The 18,306-nt window shown below is 51.0% G+C and overlaps 1 protein-coding gene across 4 annotated transcripts in view; it reads right to left on the reverse strand.

The window, feature by feature from the left end:
• Positions 1-18,306, reverse strand: part of LOC143372132 (transcription factor hamlet) — a 69,677-nt gene that overhangs the window by 46,008 nt on the left and 5,363 nt on the right. For 2 of the 4 annotated variants that reach the window (XM_076818061.1, XM_076818062.1), the window contains exon 1: positions 14,731-15,246. The exons of the other annotated variants lie outside the window; for them this stretch is intronic. Coding sequence is in view for 1 of the 2 variants with exons in the window: in XM_076818062.1 (XP_076674177.1) it covers positions 14,731-14,767 (37 nt within the window). In the remaining variant the exon portion in view is untranslated. Of the gene's footprint in view, positions 1-14,730; positions 15,247-18,306 lie in introns of those variants that run through there. 4 annotated transcript variants of the gene reach the window in all.

An 18,306-nucleotide genomic window follows, 5' to 3' on the forward strand; every position in this document is an offset into this window, starting at 1 on the left:
CATGAATTCAATTCCTGGTGGTGCGTAAGATATCTTTTTGTCCTCAAAATAATTATGTTTCGATGTTTAATACGTAATTTATAGAATTTTTAAAGTAGTGTTTTTGAAATATGTAACCTTTTCATATAAGAATCAATTTTCTCATATATTAGAACGTAAAAATGCCGAATTTTATATATTAAAAATAAGTTTTCAGGTTTTGACCACGAAAATGGATATAGTTCTTCAATTGACATTTGAATTAAATTTGTAAAATTAAAAAATTTCATTTCTGTAGTTTTGGTCATAAAATCGCAAAATTTCCCCACTGTGCGATGGGAATCGCGTTCGTGGGCCGCATTTCTCTGTGATTTATGCGAAGGACACGCAGGACTCGAGGTGATCCTGGCCGGGTCGGCTGTGCGGCAAGGCAGGCGTGAAATGAAGCTTCGAATTCGAGAGGCGCAGCCGTGGTGGTGCTCGCCTCTTCACGGTGACACAGTAGCTCGGAGGGCCAATGAATGTCCGAGTTCTTTATGGAGCAACCTGAGACCGCAGAGACGGACGCGGTCCAGGAGGACGTCCATCAAAGGGTTCCAAATAATTACCGCCTCTGGGCCCTGCACCGCTCGCTAGCGGGCTTACGCGTTGCCGAAAGGAGCCACCACCCCCGACATGGTGATAAGTCAGTGAAACGTTCCCTTTTTTCTTCATCTCTTTTTACAGGGAAAACAGCCTCCTTTCTTGTCGCGGCTATATATCAGATCCTAAGTCAATAACATCGACCAATAAAATTCTCGTTTGTAAAGGGAAACCGAAACGATCGGTTTTATTAACCGCACGATCAGCGCTGCCCTCGGAAATGGTAAACAAGATAATACGAACTTATGCCTCCGTGTCCGCGCCTTGTTTTCCATTCCACGCTTTCTTCTTCCAGCCGCGGTACGCGTTCTCGGCGAGACGCGTGGCGGAGGAGGTGGATCGTTAACGAGCGCAAGCGGGACACGGAGCGTTCGGATATCTCTGGAGGAGCCTCGTAGCTTCTTCGAGTTCCAAAGTGTTTGATCGATGGATCCTCGGGCCTCGGACCGGAAATTATGCGTCAGCCTATCGTCCGCGCCGGAAGTGACGGCACGGCGCCACACCGATCACGCCACTATCTGCCGTTTCGCTGATTGCATTTTCTTTCGTGTGTCGGGGGAAACTTCCGGCGTGTTTGTTTTTCGCACGGTCGGCCGTCGCCAGAGGATCGGCGACAATTTCCTTCGGCCGCGACAAAAGTGTCCCTCCGAGGGTGCGAGAGGTTTACAAAACCGAAGGCCAATAAAACCCGGCGAGCTCGATTATTCGCCGAATGCCGCGCTCTTATCGACGTATTCCGCGAATTTTGCGAATTCGCCACGAATAAACGATGGTATATGCGTCGCGTGGCCGTTGGGACACGCGAGTCGCAGCTGCATTCATATTCTAATGACGACATTGTGAGCGAGGTCAGATGTTGGTAACCATACGCCATTGTAGTCGATCTTCCAGGTTATCGCAGCTAAGAAGAGGGGATACGCCCACGAAAGATCGTCTTTAGTGGGATCAACAGGGGGGGACCGAAAGAAGTCCTCCTCCACGAAGAAACTAGATACCCCAGGGGGGTCCAGATTGAAACTAACGGTTACGAGCGATCGTACAAAAGCTCGACACGAGTACAGACAGTTTTGGCACACGTTATTCCATTTTCTAATTCTCCTTATCGCGAATTGTTGCTGGTCGTCTGCGTCAGTGTTGATTCTAGAACTGAATAGGAAAAGGAGCTGCAAACCGGAGCAAATTTTTCTCAAAGGGGTTGAAACGTCACTGCCACGTGCTCGCGAAAGCGAGGGGGTTTCACGCGTTATTCAGTTATAATACGGATATAACGTATTATTTCCTGTCCGACATAATCGCCGAGCCATCGTCAGCTGTCGTTAATAGAACACAATTAAAATCGCCTGGTTTCGTGGACTGTTCGATTTGACTCTGAATAGGGGGTGGCTAGTCCATCAACTTTTCAATTTCCCTCGATAAGTGCAGCCGGCGAGATAGTTCGTAAATAGTCGGTATAATATCGGTGAAAAGTACGGTTGAGCGGGCGAAGGAAAGTTGGGGAAACGAGTTTGTTCGAAGAAGCAGAAGATACGGGGAAAGAAATCGCGCTCGGAGGCTCGGAGGGCTGGTGGAATCTCGGTAACCGGACAGGAACGAACTCTCGGATTAGGACGAAATAACTGGAATTACGGGCAATCCGCGAGCTTCGAAGGACCGATAAATCAAGGGTGGAAGCACGAGCATCCGGTAGCTCGTTCCATTGGCCCGGTACACGCAACGGGAGCTGCTCGCCTCGCTCCAGCCAATAATGCTTGCACGACAAAACGATGGAACGATCGGATCGGCAAATATCCGAGGATGTTTCACGGGGAAATCTGGGGATTTTCGGGGAGCTAATTTCGTCACGCGATTCGGAGCGGGTCGCTTTATCGATCGTCTTTACCAGCGGTGCAGTGTTCAAGGATCAGTCGCTCTATTTTAAATCGAGGATAAACAACGAGTTGACGTTCGAGCGAAACTATTCGATCGACTTCATTTATAATCATGCGCGATTCCTGGTATCGAGGGAATGGCGGCACCGTCGATCCGCGGTCCGAAAGCTGCGCCCCGGAAGTCCGTGTTTCTCATAAACAATGGCCCGCGGCCAACAATGGGGGCATCTCGATTGGCAAGGAATAACCGTAAATTACGATCGGGATCTACGCCTGAAAATGCTCGACGCAACGCCGCTATCTACGATCGTGCGCCGAGGACCGGCAGGGAAGAGAAAGAAAAAATCGGCCGAGAATCTGAACCGCCCAACCGAGGGTAGATATGTTCCGTTGCATCTGTCGTCACGCCCTTTCCCGCGTGCACGTGTGTAGTATTCGCGAGCGCAAGCCGCCGCGAGCGTGTGCACGCGTGTCCTCCGTGTATGTGCGAAGTCACATGTCGGACGGTCGTGCGTAGACGTGCGAGCGAGATCGGGGGATGTTTTTCAGTTTGGGGTCGCGGGAGAACGGCCTAAATGTTTTATTACTTAATCATAACGCTCGGGGGCGGGTTCCTTCGGCGAGCTGGTGGGGATTCAAGGGGGGATAATGCATCGAACGGGGAGGAACCCGAATTACTGTTCGGCCCAATTATTCATACATGTCGAATAAGCTTGGAAGGATAAGGCGCGGGTCGCGGATAAATCACGGAGATATCTCGCCTGATAAGGGAGGGAATCTGGTGCAGATGCAGAGCGTGTCAGACAGCAGACGTTGGTAGCGGACGGTATAAAGAGATTACGGATTCCCGGGGTGATTTCTGCGGGAGATACGCCCCCATGACCTGATTCCGAGAAGCATATTTTTCACCCCCGAAAAACGTGAACGACTCAATTAGCTCGATAAAGGGGGGGCCGTGGTGGTGTACGTTTTGCGTGCGACGTGATATAAAGAGAGTAGGGCGAGAGGCAGAGACAGAGGGATGATAAAATAGGCGAGAGATTCAATGCGCATTGACGCGAGAACCGCCGTGACAAAAGGGCTGAGGCATCCCCGCTTATTGTCATTCGCGCTCCGTGAAATTGCACGCTAGTGTGCGTGGCCTGATGCGTTTGTCTGCGTGTAGGAAAGCACACTATATAACTACATTAGGGGTCGCAACCTTTCCCCGTAGCACGCGCCAGCTGGCTCATTGTTAAATTACGGCCCCACCGATATCTGTTTGTCAACGGCGTAGAATCCTGATCGCAGAAATTTGTTAAACCCGTTCTATCCTTCCCGAATCAATAAAAACGATGCGACCTTCTTCCCTATCATCCGTATCTATTCTAATCGGTTCTACTGTACTTGTTTTATGACAGAATGTAAGACGACCCTCCGACACTTTGACTCAGGGAGCAGATTAGTTCGTCACAGACCCGACGCACGAGTGTAACATATGGTGACGTAAGTTGCACAGACCAAGAATCGTTGGATTTGGAAATTTGGCAGCACAATCCACGCCAATGGAAGGATCATCCTCTAATGTATTTACACGGGGTGGAGGCAGCGCAAGGGACGGGGTGTCGATGGGGTGAGATTTGTCACCCTGTACACGGGACGATACGTGTCGTACACGGACCGCGTTTGTATCACCATTGTCATCCGAGCTGAAAGATTAAGCTAATTTCACACATGTCCGCCCGCCTCATGCCATTCACCTACGTTCACGGTTGACAGTTGACAGTGTCGCGTGACATAATATGAAACTATGCCCATCTGATGAATGACCGGCTCAAAGGAAGACGTTCGAATGACGACTATTATTCTCCTCGCAAATTAATATAACATTTGTCGCGCTCGCGACGAGCGCTACCCCTGTAAATCTCGAACGTTCATTTTTCAGTTGGCCGAGGATTCGTGGAACTTTCGATTTCGTCCCTCTTTCCGGATGCGGCTAACGATGCTCAGATAAAATCAAAGACGATCGACTGGACAGTTGTCCGTGGAAGATGGCAACATCTGCTCGAATGTGCCGCTCGATTAGTCGGCTTTTCACTCCAGCTGATCGTCCAAATGCGCGCGTGACACGGCTACTTGCTCGCAGAAGACGAGCCCGCCCACATCCTTCGAGGTTTACAATTACGTCAAGTCCTACACGTGTCCCGAGAAGATGCTCACACGTGTCCCTTCGTCTCCAACATATATTCTTTCTGTCATCTTCGGCTCGTCCCACTCGCCCCGCGGACACCTGAACCGAAGAAGTTTCGGGACTGGCCGCTGTCGCGTCTTCAACGAGGAGCATGAAATACACTGATTACTGTCGGCTCGAGACGGGGCTCTCAGAAGAAGATTCCCCGTCACGTTGTCGAGAAAGATAACCGACCATTATTATCCACCGTGGGTGGTACAAGCCTATGAAATAAAGTCTTTACGAGTCGTCGAGAACACGGCGTGTAATGAGTCAATCCCCTAACGGTGGTTATCGGTTCCACGAACTGGCGTTAAAGTTATGTCCCGGCACTCGGGTCCGATAAATTTCCTTAAGTGGGGATGAAGCAGACAATCCGGCCAGTTAGCATACTTCTGCCCGTCGGATTCGCTCGGTTTGATCACCGGCCGAAACGCGGAGCAAAGACAAATCCCCAATAAAAATCTTTAATACATTTTTTTTCTTTGTATAAATAGCCATTGTTATAATTGGCGCCATTTTTGTATATCATTAGTTTTGTAAAGATATTAATTTTCGACAATTCTTTTTGATGGGATTAAAATGTCCGCGTTTTATATTGTAATTATTATTACCTTCTATTTTTTTGTGATACTCTTTTTCGTCCTCGACTTTGTCATGTACTTGGCGTAATTTTTTTACTTTTTTGAACGAACGGCTTTCAGGTCTGCGACTCTACCTAAGAAATCTATTAAAACAATTTTGGCGACTTACCTTGTTAATTGAGACAATCATTCAATCTCCTATGTAGTGTAAAAACTCGTGACATTTCAAATTTGGACAACTTACCTTATTTGACATTTGACAGGTTATGATGGATTGACACTTGGTATATACATAGGTATATATATACAATGACTGACGACGATCCCTGCCGAATGGTCCCGAGGGTCGACGAATCGACGAAAGAGACATGTGTTAGTCTTTCTTTTGGCCGAAGGTGTGCGTGTAACGCGTATACGTATTATGTTGACGAAAATTCGGCTTGAAGAATCAGAATCAGAAGAAAAATCACCGTTTCCGACTGATCCATGAGACGATATTACGATATCTCTGTCATGCGTGGACCGATTTTATTGAATTTGATCTTATTCAAAAGCTTACATACGGTTTACATGAGAAAAAGGCCTTTAAATTTAGAAAATATTGCAGGCGTGATGAGATATTAATGAAATAAGTTTCCGGTTAGGTTCGAATAGCCGTGCGACGAGTAAATGATAGCGGTACCGACAGTCGACATATATACAGGGTGTCTTTCATGTACTTGGCGTCGAGACGCTGCCGCGTCTCTAGATAAAGCAGGAGGGTTGGCGAGGGAGACGAAGAGGGAGCCGTGTAATTCGGCGCTGGAGCGTCGGCTCACGGTGCACTCTTCATTCCCACGCGACCTACGACCTCCACGAGTCCCATCACAGCTCCGAACAAGCCCCAAAGAAAGAAAAAGGCGGGGGTGTTGGTAATGGTAGGAGGATACCCGGGGACCATCGTCGCGGTCGTGTCCTGGCCAGTGTCATTTGACACAGTCCTAAACCCGATTCGCGCCACAAGCTGATCCTCGCTCCTCTTCTCTGCCACGTCTTTCTCGCCCCTTTTCTCTCGCCCCCAACCCTCCTTTCTCTTGCGAGCTGCGAGGTTTTGTCTCGTAGTCCCCGTTCCCAAGCGGAGAACAAACGAAAGAACCACGCGCACACTTGTGTGGCCACGCACGACCACCGACGTGCCACGAGAGTCCAGAGGACTTGCCTGTGTGCCCGTGACACGAACGAGCACCGCGTTACAGGCGATCTGGTGTACGTAAATAAACGTTCAAGCGTGTGGGTACGGATACGTGCGCGGTCTCACGCGAAAAACACGTATACGCACACGAGGGTGGAAGCGAGCTTGTGCGAAGGCACCGGGGGCTCGGTGTACGTGTGGCCACGGACGAGGGCCGTGTGTGAAACTGCGAGAGGCGGGTGATCACGATTCCCAGAGCGGAATTCAATTGAAAGAGCGGTCCGCGAATCTCTCGTGCAGATAAGGAGGCCGCCATTCAGGGAAGAATGGGAGCGTGGTGTAGAGGGTTAGAAAGACATTCGGGGCCGAAAGACATCTCGGAGTCCACTGAGAAGATAATGAACCCCCTTTTGTACAAGTTACTCGATAAGGAGTCTGCATTCTCAGGGGTAAGATCTCCCTTCGCGGTGGAAACGTCGATTCTCGTGGAGCGTGTGAACGTAATTAACGATACCTGCTACTCTAGAGCTTCTGAGAGACAGAACTCGTTGAAATCAATCTTCAACGCGTGGTCTCGCGAGCATCAAGTTCTGGTTGGAAACGTAAGAGATAAACATCGTGTAACGCGGGGGGCTCCGAGCGAACCCTATACCGATGCCAAATTGAATTCCATCGAGCATACGTACCACCCACCTTGCCCTCGTGGAGGAGCGTTACCCTCGTGCACGTACCTCGAGGAGGACAAAATAAACGCAACAGTCGTGCGTGCCTCGAAATGGCAACACGTTTCTCGGTGTACGTGTTTATTCTTTCCTCTGTCACCGTACGCTGCTTTAAATATTGCGATGTGTAGGCCCGCGGGAGGGTTGGAAGATCGAGGAGCGTGCAGAAATCGCAAGGGAAACAGAATTTCTTAGGCGAGCAACCACTGCACGGGCTTGGAACGCTTTAAAAGGGCAGACGCATCATCCTCGTTCCCGTGAGATCATCGAGGGTAATGAACCAAGTGTGCACTTGAGATAGGAACACCACTACGTTGCGACAAAAGTGGGCCTGAGAAACCAGAGGAACTCTTACGTTATAAAAACCATGATTTACACGCTGCACGGATAAGTGTAATGCTCGGAGCATGTGTGAAGACTCGCCCTTTTTTGTCGGATGTATCGATTTTGAAATAGGAAGCCCGTCGATCTCGAAACGGACCGTGACATCGTGTTCGCGCGCGTAAATCGCCGGAGCATCGTAAAGCGCGGAGTATCTGGCATCGTGATGCACAAACAGCGAGAAGCACAGCCACATCTATTGTGCACCGGCCGAGCGGGTGTGATCGTAAAATCGCGTCGCTATCGATAAATCTCCGGGGCCTGTCTAAACAGAATCTAGAATCGCGCGCAACCAACGACTTCTTTCTCGAGAGGTGGAGCACGAAGACGAAGATCGACGGGGGTTGGGCCTCCGGTTCGACGAGGACACGAACGGGGGAGGATAAGCGTTTCCCTTTAACCGCGGGCGAGTAATTTAATCGCCTGCCTAGCCGTCGTTACGATCCCCGGCTGGTTTATGCAAAATTATGCGTCGGTACTGGCCCAATGAAAATTCGCATACCTACGCACACGTCATGCATTTCGTAGCCGATGCGGTACAACGTGGTGCAGCAACAACGTGGCAGCGCGCTAATGCGATAGACGTGTGCCATAGGGTAGGGGGTGGCGGCGCGGCGGGTAGGTGTGCACGATGTGTAGTGTGTCGTGTGTCGTGTGTAAGAGGGTTTTCCTCCTTTCGACGTTGTCGCAACGTCGTCGACTAGAAGTGGCAGCGGCGAGGGAGACAGAGACGAAGACGGAGACGTACGGCACGAAAAGGAAAGGTAACGAGGGTGAAAGCCGTGGGGGAAGAGAGAAAGAGGGAAAGAGGGAAGACAGAGGGAGGGTATCGGAGGGTAAGGCGAGAGGGAGAGAGAAAGAAAAAAAAGGAAATCTGTAGAGCTAATTCGCGTGCGAGATAACGCGGTGGCCGAGTAAGGTAGTGTGTGCTATCGTTGAAATGGTCTCCGTCGAGTCACGGAGGGGGGTTGGTCAGGGCAGGGAAAGGCCACTGTCGACTTATGCCAGGGGGTGGTAAGATGATCTTATCGCGTCCTCTCTCCCTCTCCCTGTCCTTCCTCCTTCATTTTTTCCTCCACCACCTTTTCACTCCCCCACCTTTCGTCTTGCTCTTTCTTTCTTTCTACGTTTCAACCCTGCCTCCTGCCCCCTCGCGGTAACTACTTTTATCCCCCCTCCTACCCCTGATGACAATATCGCGTGGCCAGCGAGATAACCGGTCGTGTCATTCCTACATCGACTACCTACTTCTCAGTCCGACTAACACCGAGCAGGTTCTTCGTGCGACCGGTGTACTCTCCTCGGTAGGGACACTTTCGCGCTGCACGAGAGCCCAGTGTACACGGTCGAAGGCCGATTGTCATCAGGAAAATCTTACGCCTTGCGTTGGACACCAAGGAAATGAGAATGGAAGTTATTATGTTACGGAACAGGGGGGTGGCGCTGGACGTTATCGAGAATTCGATTCCCTTTAATACTGGATTCATTAGACTTTTATCTGATGAAACGGTCCGAGGGCCGTGCTGTTAAAACATTAAAACTATCTACGAGCGGGAAAGTACGCCACATCTAAATTATCCCGAGTTTGCGCCGCCCACGAATTAGCCACGGTGTTTGCTTATTTCGCAGCGACGCGGATATCAATGTTTCCTTAACTCGAAGCGAATCGTTGCCTCTCGTTACCATGACTTCCATAAAAATGCTCGAGCCGGACCGACCGGCCGGTCGCTTACGTGACCAGCACGTGAAATTTACATGAGAATATGGATTATCGGGGCTGAGTTTTTCAGCGAGTCACAGGAGGCGTCAGATCGATTATAATCCCGGAATTCTGGCCCACTTCAATGGAAGCCGAGATCGCCAACTGACCAGCGAAAAGTGATGGCAACGTTGACGGGAGTAAAGTGCTGGTGGTAGTGGAATGACGTTGCGGGAAATGAGTCTCGTAAAACAATGCCAGACACGCGAACACCTCGAGAAAGTGGCCCGAGTCTACCCTCCAACGATCGCGGACTCGCTTCTGAATGTACGCTCACATCATCCCTGCCTAGTGTCCTCGGCATTAATTAATGCCTTATCGATTTATCTTTACGATCCTGCCGCCGCACGCTCCCCCTACCGCCCCATATACATATTACACATTAAACGCTGGCTAAGAACTGAAATCTTTCCTTCGTGTACAAAATGCATTCGATGCTCGCCGAGAAATAGCCACGATAAGTCGTCGCGGTAACAAAGAGCGGAAAAAGAGTAGCGTAAAAGAGGAGAAGAAGGCTCGTCGCCGCAGAAGACGAAAACAACCAGGATGGGCTTAATGTAGGAACGTCCATGCGTGAACACGCGTGCTCATCCGTTACGGTATTCGACTCTTTCTTGCTTTACGCGCGTACACCTCCGCCGAAGACTCGTTTCGCCATGGTTCCCTTCGTATTGCGAATGAAATACCGAGAACCATTGAACTGAAGTGTACAGACTACACGGCACTCTTACTTCACGCCAGTTACGTGTCGAGCTGAGAGACAACTGAGGTGCGCTAAAATGGAGCAACTGTTTCCCTAAAAATGTTTCTAGAGCGCACGCTACAATGCCACAAGATTGCCAGAGACAAAGGGAACGAGCGTGTGCGAAGCGACGTGCCAGCAACGGCACATGATTATGCGTTACTTTCATCGTGGTATGCAGCCCAGCGATTCATGGCCTCTCGGGGGAAACTTTCCAAGAAATCTTGCTCGTTAAACGACGCCTATTGTTTCGCTAGGACAGTGCTTACGCGCCGCGCTATCGCGTATTGCTAATCAAATTCGCCACGAATGTAATCTAGCTTCGAGCGGGAGAAACAATCCCGCGCGATAAACATTTCCTGAGTCCCGGACCCTCGATCTGCCTGCTCGCAGAACGATCGATAAGCTCGCGAATGCGAAAGAGCGAAAATATAACCGGTCGAATAAAATCCTTCCTCTTCTACCTGGGACTTTTCATTTCCCATCGATAAAAAACAAGACCGTTGTACCCGGCACAGCTCCTTTTCACTCACGCCCCGAATATCGAGGCGAATAAATGTTTCGGCTGCCGACTCGCTCCAGCATCCAGGGCAATTCGCTTAGCTCGCCCGAGCGACGTGTCAGCCGCATTCAGGCGCGACGCGAGTGCCTGTCCGCGGCGCGACTCCACGCGGAAGCGCACCCACCCAGCAGTCGATTTGCAATCGCGAGAGACCTCTCTCTCCTCGCGATTTCTCCTCCCAGGTGGATGTCGATCAATCGAGAAACTGGGTAACGATCGTGAACCGGGATCGGCAGAAGTTGCTCGGGTCCGAGGAGGCAAAGAACGGATATTTATCAGGGGAACAACAATCGTTGGCGGTGGAAAGGAATCGCGATAGCGGTCTAGCACGATGAATGCCTAATTAGATGATTAATCGCTCAATTGCCCTGCTCGGCCAACAATGGCTCCCTTATCGTTCGAGCGTGCTTTTGGACGGCAACAAACGGTCGCGCGGAGCCCAAATTATGCCTACGCGAGGATGATTTTCGGTTGTTTTCGCTGCTCGGTGGACGAGCCTGCGATGTAATATTAATGTTGTGAAATTCCGCGTGGGGAAGCAATTCTGCCACGAACGATCAATTACCTGGCTGCACGTAGAACGTAGAGTATTGTAGAGGGATCTAGCCGCCTCTCGATGCGTTTGTCCGTCGCGGCTGATTGGCCGCGTTTGTTTCAGCCCGGCCTGATTGCATTCCGCCGGAAACGGCAAACAAATGACAAACACCGCGCCGATCGTTAATTGGCGGGGGCGGAGGGCGGGGAAAGAAAAGAGTCAAGGAAGACTTTGCTGGATTATTGCTGCATCGGACGGAGGAGGGGGCAGCGGAGGCTCGAAGAAAAGGGTGAAGAGGAAAGCAGAAGGAACGGAGACGATTGTTCGTACTTTCTGTTATCGGATTTGCATGGCCGCGTGCAGTTACTCGAGGGGGTATTGTTGGCACTTTAATTCATACATCGAATCGATCACGTCCGGCCGTCCAATAACCACGCAGAGTACTTCCCGAGGCGTGACGTCACGATGAATTAAGTTTCCTCGATTCTGATGTCATTGCCTCGTCTTCCATCCCCTACCAAGGAAGCGCGTTCGGCAGCAGCGACAGACGACGAAACGTTAATTAACTCGTAACGGTCGATAGTATTCTCGCACAAAAGTGGAAGTCTTATTGTTCGATAAGGGTTGGAGAAAAATTCAAACGGCTTGAAACTGTTCGCGTGACTTCCAAACGTACTATGCATACGTTCCATTTATATGCAAGACGCGGGTATGTGACGGAAAATTATTGGAATACTGTGTCACTCGTGAAACGTAATGCTTAAATATTCTGGAAAACATCCCCCACTAGAGCCAGCCATTCGCTTGGGTGCAAACCCTCTATCATAGGCGCAGCGACGAATCCTATTATACGTGACGCGCGCTTAGAGAATCGAGGAGGAAGACGCTTTTAATTGGGACTGTTCGGGGGTGGAAGCGCTGGGGAATGTACAAGAAGACGAGGAGGAGGAGGTGGGATCGGAGGTAGCAGGAGTCTCCCGCAAGACGAGAATGGACTGACCTACCTTAGGATCATCCGATCTATTCATGCTCCTTATTCAATCGTACTCTCTCAGGATGCGAGACAAAAGCACCGATGAAACAGAACCTCTCCCTCATACTCTCCACCCCCGCCAGTACGGCACTCTGTGCGTATGTTTCTTTGGCTTTGTCTCCTCTCGGATACGACTTCCGGTGCCGCGGCTAGACGCAACCCTCAATGGGATGATGCGCCTTTGAAACGCCCTGGTAGGTGGATTCCGCGATTATTCCTGCGGTTCGCCCGAGATGGCCCGTCTCTCTTTCTACTTCCTATCAGTTTCAAAAATTTCCTGTCTACCGTCGAGTACAATGCCACGTACCGAGGAATAGTGGCTTTCAACGATGTCTGGCGGATAAGGGAGGGAGGGGGAACCGATAGTCCACCGCTACTCGATATCGAATGCATAACGGAGAAACTTTTTTCCACCCCCGACGTAACTTCAGACTTCTTTCGTTTGCCATTCTCACGAGCCAACCGTCGAAGATGCATTTAACGTAATTCCCCGTGGCAAAAGTGCGCGGTGAGTACTCGATTGCTCTGGCGAGGCCTTGAGTCCTTCCTTTTTCACCTCTTTCCCTCCGTGTCTCGCATGAGTCTGTTCTCGAGGAGGCCGAGGGTGAGTTCGTGGATGGATGGTCTATTGTTTCGCCGACTCGTGAGTCAAGCGTTAACGGATTTTGTCTTACAGATTACTAGATCCCTTCAAAGTGCCTGCCGTCGTCGGTGCGTGGCAGACCGTGGGAAGCGAGCTTTATTATAAATCGCGAGCACGATATAAATCATCCCCTGCGCAGAACGCGCGCCCTGACGAGCCTGTCAGGCGGTTGGAGCACCGTTCCCTCTCTATCCGGCACGGATTTGCTCGCCCACTCAACGTCGTAATGTTTTGGACACAGAATACTTTTATTTACAGAATCTTTTACGGGCCCTGCTTGGATTCCATCGATGATCAACTGAAGTAGCCTTCAAGAATGTAGGCCAATGAAAGACCGCGAAGACAGATGCCTGCGAGCTTTGTCCCTCTAAAGTGCGCTATCAATGTCAGAGTATTGTTCTCGAGAGAGACATCGGTCGATCGTGCAACCGCCCTTCATCAATTTGCCTACCGTCCCATCCAAAATGGTTGGTGGAGAGTTAGCTGCGCGCCGCCATTCAGTGTATAATAATAAATTAACGTTGGCTCGTTGTACCGTCCAATCTTTTGTGAACGAAGCGATCCTGCATTGTTAACCGTCAAACAAAGGAAGATCGATCCGCGTCCTTGTCGGACGAACGTTCCCTGACCGCCCAAAAGTATTGAGAATGTTGCCCCGTGATTAAAAAAACTCGTGTGAACGTACTTCCATCGTCATATTCCAAACTGACCCAACCAACTCGGTACCCCGCAAACCGGTGTAACTGTTGCAAAGGAGAAAAAGGCGGTTAATTGTGGGTGTCGTTGGTGGAAGGGTATAAAGTCTCGCGAACATGGTGACAGGCAAGGATGGGCGGGACTTTTGAAGGCAGATGATAAGTAGGTGTAGGCGGGAGGACGGGCAGTGACTAGACAATACAGGAAAAGAAGAAATGATATCGACGTAACGAGTGCGCCAGCGCGAGAACCGCCTACTACTCTTTCCACGGTGTCGTTCTGACGACCCAGACGGTATCACGAACGATGACACGCTCGCGGTACGTGATAATGTTATCAGAAACATGTCACGGTAGCCATTCCTCTGTAGCCAATCGAATATTTGCGATCGCTATTAAGAAATACCGAAGTGTATCCCTCCTGTACTTCCTTGTTAAAAACTCCAAATAAACTCTGCGACAAGTTCGACTTTTTTTAGTCTGCAGGTTCTTGACGACTGATGTAGCCATTGCAAATTATTGACAATGAAAATTGAGATTGGTTAGGTGTGTGTCTACCGGAGTGTTTAAGATTTGCAGCCGGTCACGCGATCTGCTTAGCAAAAATAAAGCCCGTCGAACTACCGACGGTAATATCCCGGAATCTGGGAGATGCGAAGACACAAGTTCGTTTTAAAATGGGTTTTATATAGTCTCACGGTGCGGCGTGCTTTTGAAAAATTCGTAATGCCTTTACGTTTGAAATACAGCGTTTGTCAGAAGCGCGATGGAACGAGCACCCTTTTCGAATTCCTCCTATCGATTCCCCGGTCTGACGACGATGCTCAACTAAGCACCGAAACGTACAGGGCACTTTTGGAAAATGTGGAGCGCCGACAAAGAGCAGGCGACATGCAATCATGGAGGGACGGGGAACGCTTTGAAAAACTCTAAACCAAACGTATAGCCGATAATTTCCCGCCACCTAGTTAAATGCAATTCCAATTAACGCGTCGCCGAAGTATCGCAAATTTTTGACGCGGGCTCTCACGCGCACGTGTTTAACTTTACGGCGGAATGTTAATTAGAAAATTCATCAAGTGAAACAACGTCCCCCGTGCGGTAGTAGTCGAGGCTTAAACGACACTGTCTCCGGACCGTTTCCAACGGACAAACGGTGATCGGTGAAAAAAAAAAAATGGATAAGGGAGCAGCGAGGTACTCACCCTGTGCCAATCTTCTAGCCACCGGCTTGGATCTCATCGCTGCACGGCGGGTGGCAGTTTGGAAAACAAAACACTAATCGTAAGGACGCAGCTGACAGTCCTCCGAGCCATGCGAGTTTATGCACGAGATCGTTTTATCCTGTGGATTATGTCACTGTCTCCCACCCCCGTCACCTTTCGATGAAACAGTACCGAGCGTACCGGTCGGGATGGCCTCGCACAAGCTTCCTTCTCCTCTTTCTGTTGTTTACTCGCGCCACTCGGACTGGTCGAAGAACGAAACGGACGCGTCTAGATCGAGCGCAGAGCCGGACACCACGAAGAGTGCACGAAGAAAGTCCATCCTGGCACGCGGGCTTCCGGTACACCGGGTTCCCCGGTTCCTCCGTGATCCGACGGCAGCGTCGGTCCGTCCAACTGGGATCCTGACGTGCGTTGGATCTGTCCTCCGACAGTGGAGGCTTCTCCTGTCCTCCGCGTCTCCTCCTTCTCCACCACCTTGTCCTCCACCCTCGCGACTCTCTCCCTCTCCCTCTCCTCCTCTCCTACACTCCCTCCAATCTCTTTTTCTCTCTCTTCCTCTACTTCTCACCCTTTCTCACCCTCCACCCAGCTCCCTCGCTCTCCTCGGCTCCGCCGCCACCTCCGCGCCGTTACACCACCGCTTCTTCCACCCCCTTCTTTCTCCTCTTTCTCCTCTTCGTGTTGCTTCGTGTTACTCTACTACTACGACTACTTCGCCTCCACCTCCGACTCCTCCACCTTCTGCCTCCTGGCCTTCCCCACCTGCGGAGTCGACCTGGTGGCTTCCCCACCACCTACGCGATCCGGCTCCGCTGTCCACCAATGATCAGCCGCTGTCTCTCCTCCGCGTTCCTCTCTTCCTACGAGAGCACAACCTCTCGTTTCTTCGCTCCCGGGCTCCTCTCCTATCCAAGCAGCCGTCTAGCTGCCGTTACAGTGGCCTATCCTACCGATGGGCGAAGATAAGGCCTTCGATTCGCCGCTTCGATCGGGCCTCGAGGACTTCCGATGATGCTTAACAGTCATGGAAACTTTTCAGTCGAATCAAGGCCAACAGTGACCTTGGTTGCTGGCGTGCCGATGTCTTGAACCGGCGCTCGAGACCTCCCAAGAAGCTTTTCGGATGCGTATCGTTTATTGATGTTGTTTATAATCAGCTATCGCTGCTTATGAGCGATACCGAGATTTCGTGCCCAACAGTGCTACTTTTTCGATAACAGCGACTCTGTGTCCCTTGCAACCATTGAAACAGTTTACCTTTCAGCTAATCGTCTGTCTGATCATCTTTCGGATGCTGTGTCTCGAGTTGCATTCCGTTTGATACTTGAAATTCAGTGTATCGTTTCTTAGACTCTTAGTTTCGTAACTGAAAAGGCTCGTAAGAGGAGTTACTACGCGCCTCCGGCTGCTGCTCATCAAAGAACAATCCGTTTCGCGTTCATTCATCGTTCCCGATTTCAGTTTCGGCCACGTATGCTCGAACGGCCGTCGACACCTCGGTAAGGAACAGGTGTTCACCGCGTTCGATCTCGTCTGCTGACCACGCTGATCACTGATTCACGACTTTGTCCGTCTGTGCCGGGCCCTTATCGCCTCTTGTTGCTGACGTGTAGTCTGTGCCAGCTCGATACGAAGTATCTAACGTGCGCACTGATTATAAACATTCTTGTCTGATAAATTCGTTGTGTCTCGGCCCTTTCTCAAGTTCAACTGTTCAGATCGTCTGCGCCGTTATGCAACATCCGCGCTCGCCAACATTTAATCTCGTCGCTCGGATCCCCCGCCCCCCGGCGAATGAACGTGCCAGAAAATTGGTCGCCCAGCGTTCGTGGAAACAGTGAGGCAACTAATCGCGAGCTGGGTGCTCGTCGATTACGACCACGTTGCCGAAAACACGTGGCGACGAATAGCCACGGATCGATGCCGCGATCAACGCGGGCGAAGTCACACCGATCGACGCAAACGGCACCACTAGCCTCACCTATCGCCGGCCTCTATTCTCGCAGGACGCAGGAGAATCGATCGATCCGCGAAAGGGTCCATTCGATCAATTACACGCAACGTCGCGCCTCCTTCGATTCTGCCGCGTGACCAGCTCTCTGTCCGTTTAGAGGCGTCCGTCGCGTGATCGACGATGGAAGGGAAACGTAGCGCGCGCGACACGTCCGCGGGAAAATGGGAATCGCCGGAGGAAATACGAGCCGAGGACCTGGCGCGTCGACTTCGAGGCTTGGCTGGCGACTCGCTTCGCACCCGACACTTCGACTTTGCATTTCTGGGTGCGTTCGCTCGACTAGGCGCCCCTCTGCTCCGTCTTCGTCGCACCTGAACACGACCTCCGACCCCACGGGATGGTGGCTCGCCGTGAAACGCGCCCGCGCACCCTTCCGAGCGCAGCTCCGCCCTGCTCCTTCGCCCTTTCCAAGCCGGGATCGGCACCTCTTCTCCCTTTTTGCGTGTGTTTCCATCGGTACGGCTACACCGTGGAACGTGGAACGCGGCACGCGCGAACGAGGAAAACCTCCGGCTTGCTTGGGTGCACGATTCGAAAAACTTTTTCCCTTTTCGCCACCGGGCCGCCGGCTGCCTTCGCCCACGCGCTCCTCCCACCCAGCTTATATTTGTGTCATTTCACGTAACAGAAATTATACGATGTGTCTCGCGGGACCTTGAGGATTTACTATCGCATGAACGAAGGAATTAGAGTTTCTTCGAGCTTGAAATTTCAACTTTTCTGTTTGATTATACGATGAAAGTTTCTGATCGACCGATGGCTCCTTTTCCCTTTCTCGAAATTGTGGACAAAGACTCCACGATCAACTTCGTTCCAAGTGGAATAGTTTAAGCGACCGCTTGCCCGTTGAATCGTGCAATTATATATAAACGGGAACAAGCTGGCCGGCTCGTAAGTAGCTATTATTTCAATGAGAACTACGTGCGAGTCGGGCGATCCGCTTATTGGCGACGGTTTGCCCGGAGATCTTGGGTTTCGAATCGCTCGTAACGGACGACGCGTGCAGGGTGCAGAAATATCGCGACGTATCGCGGAGCGAGCAGCTCGACAATAATGGTCCAGCGTTTATTTTCATCTCCGGGAAATCGTAAAAGACTGCCACGTTGGTCTCTCTTTGTCGAGGAGGGAACGGTGGATGCATGAAACGATCGTTGAGAACTCGTGCCATATTTGTTTTCCGAGGGCTGGTGTTATTTAGCCGGGCTGCGAGCACGCCAAGGCGCACGGTGGCTAATGATCAAAAACTCGAGGCCAAGGCTTTATCCCCATTCAATTTCCAATTTTTTTGCGTGGTTATGCATCCGAAGCCAAGTACCAGCAAACGCGCGCAAACTCTTTCCCATTGCTCCGCGATCTCTGCCCTTTATTTCCACCTCTGCTCTCCTTTCTTAAGCAACCGCTTCGCACAGCGGCCGGGACTGTTTCGCATACTTTCATCCGGTCCCCGTCCTCCCTTTTGCTCTCCTTTATTTTTCCCTTCTCCTTCCACGAGTCACCTTCTCTCCGCGAATTCTCCTCTCTCCGAGTCGTGCTTTCTC

The sequence above is a fragment of the Andrena cerasifolii genome, chromosome 8 (genome assembly GCF_050908995.1).
Source record: "Andrena cerasifolii isolate SP2316 chromosome 8, iyAndCera1_principal, whole genome shotgun sequence".
In the NCBI taxonomy this organism is placed as follows: domain Eukaryota; kingdom Metazoa; phylum Arthropoda; class Insecta; order Hymenoptera; family Andrenidae; genus Andrena; species Andrena cerasifolii.